The sequence below is a fragment of the Plectrocnemia conspersa genome, unplaced genomic scaffold (genome assembly GCF_051122295.1).
Source record: "Plectrocnemia conspersa isolate PC_06_02 unplaced genomic scaffold, ASM5112229v1 ptg000009l, whole genome shotgun sequence".
Classification (NCBI taxonomy): domain Eukaryota; kingdom Metazoa; phylum Arthropoda; class Insecta; order Trichoptera; family Polycentropodidae; genus Plectrocnemia; species Plectrocnemia conspersa.
This window is the reverse complement of record NW_028277173.1, coordinates 13,335,065-13,348,741: the sequence shown is the minus strand read 5'-3', so window position 1 is coordinate 13,348,741 and position 13,677 is coordinate 13,335,065. Positions and strand designations below refer to the sequence as shown.

The window sequence follows — 13,677 nt, the reverse complement described above, 5'->3', positions numbered from 1 at the left end:
TCTGCTTGAACAAAAATTCTAAAATAGCATTTTTTATTTTTGCTCTCCTGTGGCAATTTATTATCATCAGAGAAATTTTGAAAGTGAAATGACTTATTTTTAGCTCCCGCAGCAATTTATTCTCCTCGAATAAAAATTTTCAAAATAATATGGGAGCCGAATTTAGATTTGTTATAGCCAAAACTAGCATCGGCCGTGACAGTTTTCTCTCTCTACCGGCAAGTCCGCAGAGGGTCGCGCGCGCGTCCCTTGAAATGTAAACAACTGTAACCGTCAATAAAAATACTACTGCAGCGGCTCAATCTGTGTCTAATTGCCACCCGCCATCATCACCGTCCCTAAAATAACTTTTTTATTCTTAGTGTCCTCCTTTGATATTTTCAAAATCTGGTCACCATATATTAGAATATTTTTTGTAAAATAAGATTTATTAAAAACTAATAAAAAAACATTTTTTTAACCCTCTGATGATCGTAATACTAAATGGAACACCGTGGGTCGCAATGCATCTGACATATGCATCTTTCATTATAATTAATATTCACTTTAAAAAATGAATGAAAAATAAAATCACAATTATTTATTATGAAATGTAGAAATACAATATCATAGATAAAATAACAAACACATGACACATGCATCTTTTGAATACATTGCGACCATCGGAAAGTTAATATACAGCAATTTGTCAGGTTGTTTTCACACAATTCAGAAAATTTCCGTAATTTTTTTTTTAGGCTTATTTAAATATAGAACAATCATTTAATTAAAGTAATTTTTAAATAATATAAGACGTTAAAGCATTTTTATGCAATTCATGAAAACAAGCACATTTAATATTGTTAAAGCCAAATTTTTATACTGGCAGCACTGTTCTCACTTGACGTTATAAGTTGAATTGGTTATCTGTCAGTTGTGTTATTATGACGGTGTTAGTATGAAAAATGAATAATTCAAAGAAAATAGAAGTCAACAAATCAACTGTAAGTTATTTTTATTTTTATTATGATATGAAATAGCAATATATTTTAACGAAAAGTATTTATTTCATATTATTTATTGTCAAAATCATTTGAAATACATTGAAAGATTAATTAAATACTTTTTAAATTATTGTAAGTCATATAATTTGTGCAATAAATCTTATTTTAAATCTTATTACAGTTTATTGTATTATTTCATTGTTTTTATTGATTAGTTGATCAGTTTAAAAGCCGAGTTATTACGCAAACAAGATGAAGTCAACAAAGCAAAACTTCAACCGAAAAATCAAATGCAAAATTTTGTGCCTACATCTAAATTTGCCACTGATGATGACGAGGAAGCTGATAAACCGGAGAGACCAAAGTCCAAATCACACGATCCAGAAGAGATCGAAGCATTGAAAAAATCAAGGTATTTAATTCAAATATATTCCTGGTATACAGGTAGTATAAAATTTATAGTGTATCAATAATAATAATCATTTTAGAGAAGCATTAGAGAAGAAATCACAGCTATATGATCATTTATCGAAAACCAATACAAGAAGTGAAAATGAAGAGTTTTATTTAGTGGACTTTAATAAAAAAAACTCTGATTCAAAAAGCAAAGAATGTGTAGATGCTAAATCAGATAATGATTATGATAAAACTAATTATGATATAAATTCAGATGATGATGATGAATGGTTTGTGTAAAAAATATATGTCAATTACTTTTTTATTTTAAATGTATTTTAATCCTTTTTATTTATATTTTTTTAGGGTAGATTATGTCGATTGTTTGGGTAGAACTCGCCGTTGTCTCAAAACTGATTTAGAAGGCGTTAAAAAAATCGATAAGTCTTTGATGGATTCCTTAAAGCCGAAAGTACCGGAATCTGTATCTGATTCAATGAGATGGACGAAAGAGAGTGATGTAATTTTATTTACTGACTTTTTTATATTTGTAATTATTTATATCTATGTACATATACAATCTTAATTTGCAGGAACCTAAAAGTGACGAGACTATCGATCCATTCAAAGAAATGTTGCATAAACAATGGGAAGAAAAGGAGCAAGAATTGATGAAAAAGGACACTGTTTATTATGAAGATGTGCGTTTCAACGGTGAGTTTTTGATTTCATTTTCGATTTTTTTAAATTTATGTAGTTACTTTTACATTAGGGTGTTTTAAGTTGATTTTATACTTTTATGTATATCTATTAAGACATTAATTCTTCGTGGTTCAATGCTAACGGAGTTTACCTGTTTTTATTTTGAGATATCTTATTTGTTTATTGGAAAACATTTGCTAGATCATAGTGAAAACAATAGTTGTTGTGTTAATTGAATTTTGTAAGCACGGAGACAGATTTTTTGTGAGTATACGCTGTAAAGAGCTTCTTGAAATTTGCAATTCTTGTCCACGACGCCGAATTGATGTTCCGGGATTTTCACCAACACTCACGCACTGATTCGATATTGACATTTGAACGGCTTGTTTTTGGATGACCAGTGTGTTTAGCGTCTACAACTGATCCAGTCTCTCTGAATTTTTCAATTAATCTCTTCGCAGTTGACAACTTAAAACACTATTCTGTCCATATTTTGTATTCAATTTTCGAATTGCGGCCGCCAAACATTCATTATTTTTCAGATATTGCTCAATAATAAAATCGCGTTGTTGTATCATGTAGCGTTCCATTTTTACTAACCCTAAACTCTCAGCTGTCAAATTATTATTTTTTCAGGGTTGCCAACATTTTAATTTTAAAACATCCTTTAATAAGTGAAAATCATTTTCTTAAGCTTAAAAATAATGTGGAGTACAAGGGTTGTAATGGGATAAGTAAATTTGACCGCAAAGGGTATATAATTTAATTTAAATACTTGTTTATTTTATACATTTCGATATTACAAAAGAATATTTTTACAAGTACATATTTTATTTAGTGTTTAGGTTTGCTTATATGTTTTATTTTGAATAAAGTTCACGTTCTAAATACATTATTATAATTGTATATGACAGTATACATTCATACATATTCTGATTTTATTGTGTATTTAAGTTTTTTTAGCGAATGAATAGAGTATGTGTTTATTTATTTATCGTGTTATAATTCATTAATCTACATAGTGTATATCATAATTATTGTGTTGTTAAAGATATATAAATTTTGATGACATATTTGAAGCATGGTAAAATTTAGATTATCTATTTTTTTCATTAAATAATTAAAATTGTAATTCTTTATATTATAATAATTTGGAATGCTTATTTATAACTATATATTGAAAATTAAATTAAAATAAATATCTAATATTATACACACATAAAAATGTATTTATTAAAGAATATAAGATTTTGATATATTTGTTTTATAAAATTAGTAACACTGACATAAAAAAACTTTTTTATTGTAAAAAGCAGTTTTGTTTTTGCTATAATATAATATACAACTAAAAAAATCTTATTCTCAGGCATTTAAACTCACCAGGGAAAGGGTTTATGTAATGTTGTATAATATTCTGAACATAACTTTGAGAGACAAGGAAAATATGAACATGTACATGTTTATATAGATAAGTGTTTCAAATATAATATACAAATTTTCAAACATCAATATTTATATACACAAATTTTATAAATTAATTTTATCTCACTAGTTTTTGGTTTACAATTTTGGGTTATTATCTATAAATTATTATTGTGAATAGGTACAGTAAATACAAAGTGATTAATCTTGGTCTCGACCATATAAGGCCTTTATATATGTTATAAACTGATTTAATTTATATTATAGTATAATTCACAGTCAACATTTACAAGTTGACGCTTGCTTGGTAATATGCATCAGACCATTTTAAAATGATAACATTATTTCCTTTTTAGGTTTGTTTTACATTTAGATCACAGTATCTTTAGTTTAATTAAAAATTGTTATTCTTTAACGTTATCTCTTATATATAATATAAGAAACATCTGCGTGTTTGTGTTTGAAACACTTATGTAAATCGAAATAGGTATTTGGAAAAAAAAACTATCGATACATTAAATATTGTGCTTTTATAATACTAAATAATGTGATTCGTTTGAATGTTCACAAAAAAATAATTCACCACGTTAAATTATTATCAGACTTATATCGTCGATTTTATTTACGAAATGTTTGTTACATCTTGTGCAATCGAAAGTTTAAAAGTCTAATCAGAAAACTAAAAACTTCAATAGTTGACTACTTAATGCTATAAATTCATATATAACTATCATACATGATAAAATAAATTAGGACTTGGTAATGGTTCGAGTTTATTTATTATTTTTTACTACTCGTTCGACAAACTTGCAAAATAATTATAGAGTATTGTTAAATATAATAATATGTTAAAATGATAAGTTGTAAACGAGCGCTGTACAAATTAATAGAACGCTTAAGTTGTATGTCGTCGTGCGACCGTTGCTTTTCATGTTTTTAGCCGTTGTTGTTTGTTCGGTTGTGGTTGTAGTCATAGGATTGGAGAGCTTACGCTCAGTCTCCATTCTATTTCCGCTGCCTTCTACTGCGTCTTCTTCATCGTCAACAGGTGCTCCTTGTTGCGACGGTGGCTTATTTTCCTGTCCCAAAGCTGCTGGCAGAGGCAAAGAATGACTCGTGACCATTTCTAGATCTTTTTGAGGCATAATATGTATTCCCGTATCCACGTTATTGTTTTCATTATTAGTTAACATAATAGGTTTTTCGATATCATTTTTAATGATGTTTTCTGGCTTGAGTGTTGTAATTATTATAGATTCTTTGGTGTTGACTGGAATTTCAGGCTTAATTGACGTAGACGGAGATCCTGTGGCGGAGATCATTGGCGGAGGAATTTCTTTTTCCAGCATTTCCTCTAAAGATTTACCATTGCATAGGGTTGCATTGCAAGAGCAACCGCTATGTTTCATTTCCCCTTCTAAGCATTCATTGGTGGAATTTTTTGAACAAAGTCTCGATATGTAATTAGCTGAAATAATAAAAAAAAATGTATTGATTAATATGACTATAAAGTGTCTATAAAATGATTGATATTTACTTGTTGAATCTAATGTTATTGAGCAGAAATCGTACTCGTCTCCACAATTGACTACATAGTTTTCAGTTTCGGTGAAATTTGCACATGAAGGTGGATGACTGTCTTTGTACCATTGTTCTGCCTGTGGTCCGCAGGCGTAGCATTTTTGACTAGTGTCCTGAGCGAATCCAGATCCTGAAATAATAATATAAACAATTAGCTCTGAAAATTAAATCTTGCTAGAAATTTTAATAGGAATTGAAATTTAACATGAATGGATATCTAGAGAAAAAAATGGTTTAAATCGATAATAGTTATCAAAGGTTACTTGTGGGATATTGCGGGCGAACGAGAGCAGAGCTCATAAGGTGTGAGACTATTCTCGTCGCAGCATTGTCATATTTTGTTCGTTTTGAAAGTTTGGTAGAGCTTTAAAGCAGAGATAATAAATAATGATGTTACATGTTTTTAATATGATGTCGCAAACATATTATATTTGTATTGTTGACTTTTTAACACTATATGGTTATTAAAATAGTATCGATGGTATTAGTTCCTACGGTGAATATATTTTCTTATATGTTATATATTATGAACACATAGTTTGAGAATCTTGCAAACGCATTGCCTTTGATGCAATATGTTTTGATGCTCAATATATAGATGCTTATACGTTTAGACCAAAAATACTCAAAATTGGATTGTTTAGCATATTGATTGGCACTATATTTTCAATAACACATTATTTTATTTTACCGGATTTTTTCGAAAATTATATCTGAAAATATAGTAAAGCAAAAAGCCTATGAAATATGACACCAAGATGCCACGTGCTTTCAAAATCTATTCAAAGATACGTTTTATTATGATAAGATTCAATATTGTTATTACTAAAAGTTGTTATATTTATGTGTTATTTTATAATCTGATTGAGTCGCGATGCCAAAACTATTACCCAATTTGGGTTGTGACCATTAAAGCTTTAAAAACGCTAGCTTAGACGATTATAAGTTTTTAGATTATAATAATGGATCGTTGAATTAAATAACCGTCGCCGGTGGTATTATATAATATGTTACGCAGCTACTCGACGAGGGTTTTCGAAGTACACCCAATAATTTACGCTGTCACGGGCAGTAGTTAGTGCACGTGATACGGCATTAATGGCAAGTGCACACAGTCTGCTGGCGACGCAGAGGACGTGTATGCGGAATGTTTAATTAACAGTCGGCCATTAGCGGACAGGTGGGGCTTTATTATATTTTCAGCGCGCAAAAATCGGTCACAGGTGAGAGACATAATCTCTAGGTAGCCGAAAAAATCGGACGTGAAATATTATTTTAATAAACGGCCGAACCAGTGGCGGCCGTGTAATAAAACGCACGCCGCCTGGGACGCCGCCTGATATCGTCTTACGAGCGATCCTCGTTACGGCGGGACAATAGCATAAAATTAAATTTATGCGGTGATTCATTAAAGAGAATTAGTTTTATATTTAGTAAATTTAGCGTCTAGCGCGAGCTCCTTTAGCGCTCCCATGACAGGTTGGCCAACGTTAGATAGCCGCGTGGGAAAGGGGAGGCGTCATAAATATTGACAAGCGACTTAAATATATATTTAGCCTATCGGGGTGCTTACTATGTTAGCGGTCGACAGGTCAACCGTAGAGACATTTAAGGTAGCCTGCGAAATTAAGACTGTTAATAAAGCTGAAAAGCATATAAAATAGCACGCAAGGATGCATTTAGAATTCAATGTTTTTTTCTACTAAATATTTAAACAGAAATTATTATGAAAAATAATATGACTGTATTAATAATTATGGCAACACAAAATTAAACATTTGCAGACCACTATAAAATTAAAGTTTATTAGTAAACTATGTAAAATATAATTCTTAAAAAAATATTAATTTATGACCAAACTTCACGACAAACCTGCGTGACAAAATTAATATTTATTTCAATAAAAATGACAGTCTATTAGTAAAATATTAATTGATTGCAATGGCCATTTTCTTTACAAAAAATAGCAGTTTATTAGAAAGATATTATTCATTTTTTCGTAGCTATTAAGCATCTGCACTTTCTTACAAGAAAACAGCAGTTTATTAGTATCTCAAATTTTCACGCCAAAATAAAAATTACAGTTTGAAGTAATATATTTTGGAGCTTGTTTCTTTGTTTGATTAAAAATTTAAAAGGTTACCAACCATTCTATAAATATAATCATTACTACATGTATATAGTAATGATTATATTTATACCGTAATAATGAGTATATATTGTATTACCGACCATTGTATAAATATAATCATAGTAGTCAATACAAAGTTTTAACTCGCAAGAAGATAATACATTTTCGTTAATTTTTCACACAATATTTACGATACGAGTATATTGTATTTAACATGCTATGTACATAGTATATATAGCAGGTAAAAAAGGTACTCGTGCTATTGGAAAAGTTGACATTTTCCGAAAAACCGTACATAGTTCACTCAACCACTGTCACGTGCCGGTTTCAAAGGGGAAACATTTTCCAGAGAACGGGGAGGCTTTTCAGTCGCCCGCTAGTTGCGCTTTCCGGTCTGGAAAATATTGTTTTTTTTTATATTCATTTTTATATTTTATCAACAAAGTTGCCATGTGGCGGTACATCGTCTTGGGAACATCCCGAAAGAGTCGTGCAATCGCAAAACATCGTCCGTCGAGGATACATTTTTCCATTTCTTTATTTAATATTTATTATATTCGCATTATAATTTCAATCCTGAACGATCGATTAAAAGACATACTCAAGGACATTTAAATTTATAAACGGCTTACATACAGTGAAACGGAATTCTTGATCGAGTTGAATTGTAAATTATATGACAATAGCGCGTTTAATATCGATTGCGCGTCATTTACTAAGCGAGATGTGAATAAAACATTTGTTTGAAATACTCGTGAATTAAGAGCCGAGTTAAGGATTTCCTTAAGAGCACTTAATACCTAGATTAAAGTATTTTAAATTGTTTTGATTTTATCAACATATAATTATGTTTAAGGAGTGGGGATTTTGCTTCAATTGCCTAGACCCTAGACTAATGAATTATTTTATAGCTGTTTCTCTGTTATATATGTATTTTATTATATATGTATTACTTATAAGCTAATTAGAAAGCCTTTATTTTATTAAAACGTGGAGACTTAGAATTTACAAAGGCGTCTTAGAGTGAATTTACAAATTATAAAGTTCATTATACAGCTTTGTAAATAATTATTCTACTACTGATTTTTAATTTAATTTATAATTATTTCTAGTTTTATACTAATGATCACTTTTACACTTAAACATTTTATTTCCTTAAACATTCTTACATATTTAAATATTCTATTATCATTTAATTAAAATACTTTTCATTGATTTCTTCTACAAAACATGTCAAAATAAGTGTTTGATAATATTTTGTGTGTATTATTGATTGATAGATAATAAAAAATGCTACTTATTGGTGGGCTAAAACCAAAACCGTAGAAAAAAACTAAAAATAATTATTTTTATAAATAATATTTTTTTAAGTAAACTAGGACTTATTAAAATAATAATATACTTATACAAAATACCTGTGTCTTTGTATTTTTAAATATTTGTCTAATCGTTAAATACATGTTAAAAAACTAAATGCAAGTATCATCTTAACAGCTTACCGCCCGGGGTTTTTTGCTGAACTTTGCTTAGTGGCCGAGTGATTTTGCAGAATAAGTCAAACAATTTTTTTTTAGTAAATTCCCTATAACCTGTAAACTAATTAAGATATTTTATTGAAATTTAATATGTAGCTTTCTTATAATTTTTCGCATCAATATATTAAGACATACCTTTTGAAAAAAGTATATGATGTAACCCCCAATTCGAGAATGCATTTTATAATTGAAGTAATGTACTTAGTTTTTTCTGAACTATCGACCGAAACGTATCGCGAAAGTTGCTCAAGTGTTCTTTTGTGATTGTGATTTTAATTAAAAAAAATATTTTCAAAGATTAGAAAATGGACGAAAGAGATGAAACTTTTTTAGAAAAAAAATAAGATTTTCAACGCCCACAGTGATTGTGAATATGTGCGAAAGTGATTATAATTCAAGGGTACGAGAATATAGACCGCGTGTGATCAATTTACTTTCATTCAGTGATGGTGAGTGTGATAGTGATATTATCCCAGAAGACGAGTCAATTTGATCCAACAAGAGATTGTCAAGATTTTGAACGTATTCCAGAGGACCACGTTTTTCTCAATAAAAGCATCCAAGAAGTGGCCAATTTATTTATTGGCGATGATTTGTTCGAAATAATATCTAGACAAATTTTAACTTTTTTTGCATTATTATTTCAAATAGTACAGATTGACTGGTGAAAGTAAAACCAATTGTTAATTACTCTTTAGGCAAATTCAATGATATTTACAAGTCAAATCAAAACCTTTCACTGGATGAGGAACTGATTCCATGGTTAGGTAGACTTATTTTTCGGATATTCAGTCCTCAACCAAATATGGAATGTTCAATAAAATGGTTTGCAAAACAGATACCGGTTTTATTAGTAATTTCAAATTATACCTACACCGGAAATGCAGGATGATTTGTAAACACGGCGATGAAAGCACTAAATCCGTATCTGGACAAGTGGCGCCGTGTTTATGCTGACAATTTTTAAAAATAGCGTTGAACTCGCAAAATATTTATTTTTACGGAAAACAGAACTTTGTTGAACAATCCGTTTGCCAGAATCTCAAAAATATGAAATTAAGGCCCCTACAGATGAAACATGGCAGAAAAGGTAAAACGTTTATCGAAATATGGAGAAAAAAATAAGAAAAGATATTTCAGAATGATATCTACTTTTCATAACAGCCAGATAATAGATATAAAAAACCCAGAACGACTTAGTTACAAAATATTTCGAAAAACAATGGAATAAACAAAAAATGTTATTTTTTGTTTATATTAATGTGCATTGTTTTATTCGTTCAGTGTCTATCAAAATTTGAATCTTAACAGCAAAATTAAATTCAAAGATTTTCTTTTGAGTAAGACTAAAGGATGGATGCAGAATTCAGTGATATCTATCGATTCTAAAGACATTTCGCCAGTTTCTACCACATCTTGCCGTGTCCGTGTTGTCAATCCACCAGAAAGGCTTACGGATAAGCTGGAAAACCGTCAGCCAATAAAAATAAAACGTAGAGAATATGTGAGAAGAAAGTATCGTGTTTATTCTGCACATGGAAAAAGGAAAGATACAGTACACATGTGCAGAAAAAGTGAAATTCCTCTTCGTATTGCCGAGTGTTTTTATACGTATCAAAAAATATGAATAGTGTAAATAATAAAAATAAATATAAGTAAGGAGATAGTGTGGTTTATAAGTGTAGTGATAAAAATAAATGTGTATGTGACAGTTGTAAGCAGAAAAAGGACGCCGAAAAATTGGTGAGTGCAAATTATATTATATTATAAACGGATATTTTTATAATTTGGCAATAATATACAGAAAAAACTTTGTTAATTAAAGTACTATCGACCGGAATGATTAGATTTCTTTTGATTGGATTAGTTTTATGTTTACCTTGCCAGACAGTTTTCCCCTTAAATTTATTTTTGTTCAAGAAGTGAACCATAAAATATTATTTTTATATGAAATAAATAATTATGGTTCAAACATTTCATAAAAAAAATTCACGTACCCTAAATAGGTGACGTCTCATTGCATTGCATCGCAATGGGATAAGACGACTCTTTTCACAAAAATATGAAGTAAAATATAATTTATTTTTCATATGATAGTACGTAGAAATAGTATACTACTATCTCTGATTATCAGATAGAGGCAAACTTGATGGTATCCCAGTATTTTTTAATAAAAGAAAACGCATGACAGGACTCATGCCTGAGTTCACGGCCACTAAACAATGTTATATAAAGACGCGTATACGAGTCCTCGGGCGTTAAGCTGCTAATATTCATTATCTTAGTTTATTTACATTTTTGGAACATCACTGATATGCCATTAATGCTTCTATAAAAGTAGCAGAATTACGGATATATTCGTAGAAATATTACATTATGAAGAAAATATATTTTTAACGTACATACTACAACAGTTACATGAATAGTTACTATTTTTACAATTTTAGCTTGTTTATTTTGCTTTATGTGAAAATCCTTTAAAAGTTTATAATATTATATATGTATATTATGTTATTTTTGTTGGTATTCGATAACATTTAACGCTTTAAAAATAAACTAATACTTAGATTTGCTTTTCGATTATATAAGTATTTTTTCGCAAATATGCTCGAAGTTAGGAAAACTTTTGAAGTTGATGAAATATTTATATATTTAAAAATATCAAAAACGGATTTTTACCAGATTAAGTAGGAAAGTTTCATTACGGTAATTCCAAAAGTTTTAATATATTTTCATGTATTTCATAAAAATGCTGGTTTTCGGAATACTAATCGTTTACTTATGTTTTCGTAAAAATATATAAACTTGAGAGTATTTTATATTTTCAGTCATAGCGATGCTTTTAATATACGTATATTTCTATACTTATCGATAGGTTCAAAAGTATCCGACCGAAAATGTGATATTCTTTTAATGGTCTTCTATTTCGCTTTACTTTAATACTTTTGATGTTTAAAAGTTGTTTCCTCAAAGCAACTTGTTCCAAATTACCGTTATTATGATATATCTTACCCAATAAATCTAATTTAAAAAAACTTATAGAATTTATTTAAAGCTGCGTCCATTAATAGACATATTCACAATATTAGTAAGTTAATGTTGAATATTATAATTTCGTTTATTTTTAATAATCTATTTTTGGGACATGTTTGATTGATTGAAATAATTAAAATTCTAAAATCCATTATTTTAATGGAACGAAAAATTTCCTTTTTAATTATATTCTTTTGAACACAAGATAATAAATTATGTGATAAATTGAAGTTTATATTTGGTTTCCTGTATTTACAATGAAAAAAAGTTTGGCTCTTTGTATGTAAGTTGTAGTGAAGCGTATAAGTCGTAGTCTTGGATTGCATCAGAAAGTATCATTTTGTAAGTCGATACTTGTGATCTTGAGCGCGTTTTCTGGAGGTCTCAAAATCCATGGCCAAAGAAGTCCTTGGAGCGAAGTAGTATTCCGAGGGACGAGTGTGTCAAATACAGTTTTGGTACCGCGTTATATAGACGTTCGTACGGGCCAGCCGTATCCCCACCACGTACGTTGGTAGAAATAAAATATCGCGACGCACGTCTTGATGGCTACTAGAATCGCTCGCGATTCTTCAGTTGCACGTGTCATGTGGGCGCGCTATTTTTGGTTTGTGTATCATAAGTCGCAATATTTTGCTACTAAAATATTATTTAGTGTTTATAAATTATAAAAAAACACCTGTATTCTGAGCTAACATAATTTTTGCCGACCTTTGTTTTAGATGAATTCTGAAGCCATTTTGAAATGATTGCTCCATTCTTTTATAGTTGAATATAAAAGAGAGGTGAATACATAAACACCAATTACGTTAGTACTAAGAGATTTTTTCATCAAAAGTTACTTAAGTTTGAATATTTTTTATGCATCGCTGAATTGGAAAATATTTTATTTTGTAATAACTGACAAAATACGTACATTTTTTTTAATATGTCAGGCTTAATATTTTTATATCTACTTGTTGATTAAATTGAAAGGTTTTCTAGGAATATCGTACATATACATACATATATTCATGGTGCCTTATATCTTAATTAATTCCGCGATCAGCGTTGTTCGTTGAGCTGAAAACATTCAAGGACTACCAAGAAGATCGAAAATCTTTAACGACTGCCTTAAACAAGAAAACTCACTCCTTATATTTTTCCCGGTGTGCATTAGAGCGAGAAAGCGTCGATTGATTCAGCAAAATGTTCCGAATGATTCTGTCAAGAACCCTCGTTCGGTTCCGCTCTTTTCTTTCATCTCAAAAATTGTCAAAAGACTCAAATTTTAAATATTAATTAAAATACACTTCCAGGTGAATCCGGGTGAATTTTCTTCATATCTATGCACAGTTACAATTATTTATATACGAACGGATGCGCGTTATTAAATCGGGACAGAGGGAAAAAAAATATAACGATGAATATTTGAAAGTATTCCCGGTTGGTAGATTTTTTTATTGTCCAAAATAATTTGGTCCAGTGCTGCCCTGGTACTATTGTGTTATTTAAATGTATTCCCAGTTCGCAACAAATCCACAATAAATCCGCGGATGTTTCTTTTGTGTTTTTTCATCCATAACGAACTTACTTTTGATGGTAATGCGATTTTATGTTGTACTTTGTCTATTTTTATCCATAAAATAATACTGATGAAATTTATTTAAGCCCTTTGAGACTTTAAAAAATAATTTAACGTAAACGTCGTTAATTGCTTTGCTAATCAGCTTCTTTGGTCTTGATGCAAGATTTAATCTCTCCGAGGACATGAAATTATGTACTCTGCTTTAAAACCATCAAGGTTTTTAATTAGAATTTTTGTTTTAAAAATATATAAAACGAATTATTATGTCCTAGTTGGTTGTCGTGATGTTTGAAATGAAGTTTTAACTGAGGTCCAAATTAATTGCGA

At 29.7% G+C, this 13,677-nt stretch overlaps 2 protein-coding genes across 3 annotated transcripts in view; one reads left to right on the top strand and one right to left on the bottom strand.

The window, feature by feature from the left end:
- Window positions 1–858: 858 nt before the first annotated feature.
- LOC148231954 (coiled-coil domain-containing protein 174) overlaps window positions 859–13,677 on the top strand; it is a 104,976-nt gene continuing 92,157 nt past the window's right edge. Inside the window, exons 1-5 of the mRNA XM_088193456.1 lie at window positions 859–983; window positions 1,199–1,395; window positions 1,472–1,669; window positions 1,746–1,899; window positions 1,973–2,093. Coding sequence (XP_088049582.1) covers window positions 945–983; window positions 1,199–1,395; window positions 1,472–1,669; window positions 1,746–1,899; window positions 1,973–2,093 — 709 coding nt within the window. The 5' untranslated portion in view covers window positions 859–944. The remainder of the gene's footprint in view (window positions 984–1,198; window positions 1,396–1,471; window positions 1,670–1,745; window positions 1,900–1,972; window positions 2,094–13,677) is intronic.
- Window positions 4,264–13,677, bottom strand: part of LOC148231955 (uncharacterized) — a 53,162-nt gene continuing 43,748 nt past the window's right edge. Inside the window, exons 1-3 of one of the 2 annotated variants that reach the window (XM_088193463.1) lie at window positions 5,348–5,495; window positions 5,041–5,214; window positions 4,264–4,971 (exon numbers count right to left, since the gene is read on the bottom strand). In XM_088193463.1, coding sequence (XP_088049589.1) covers window positions 4,352–4,971; window positions 5,041–5,214; window positions 5,348–5,384 — 831 coding nt within the window. In that variant the 5' untranslated portion in view covers window positions 5,385–5,495 and the 3' untranslated portion in view covers window positions 4,264–4,351. Of the gene's footprint in view, window positions 4,972–5,040; window positions 5,215–5,347; window positions 5,496–13,677 lie in introns of those variants that run through there. The other variant, XM_088193462.1, reaches the window with a different exon arrangement.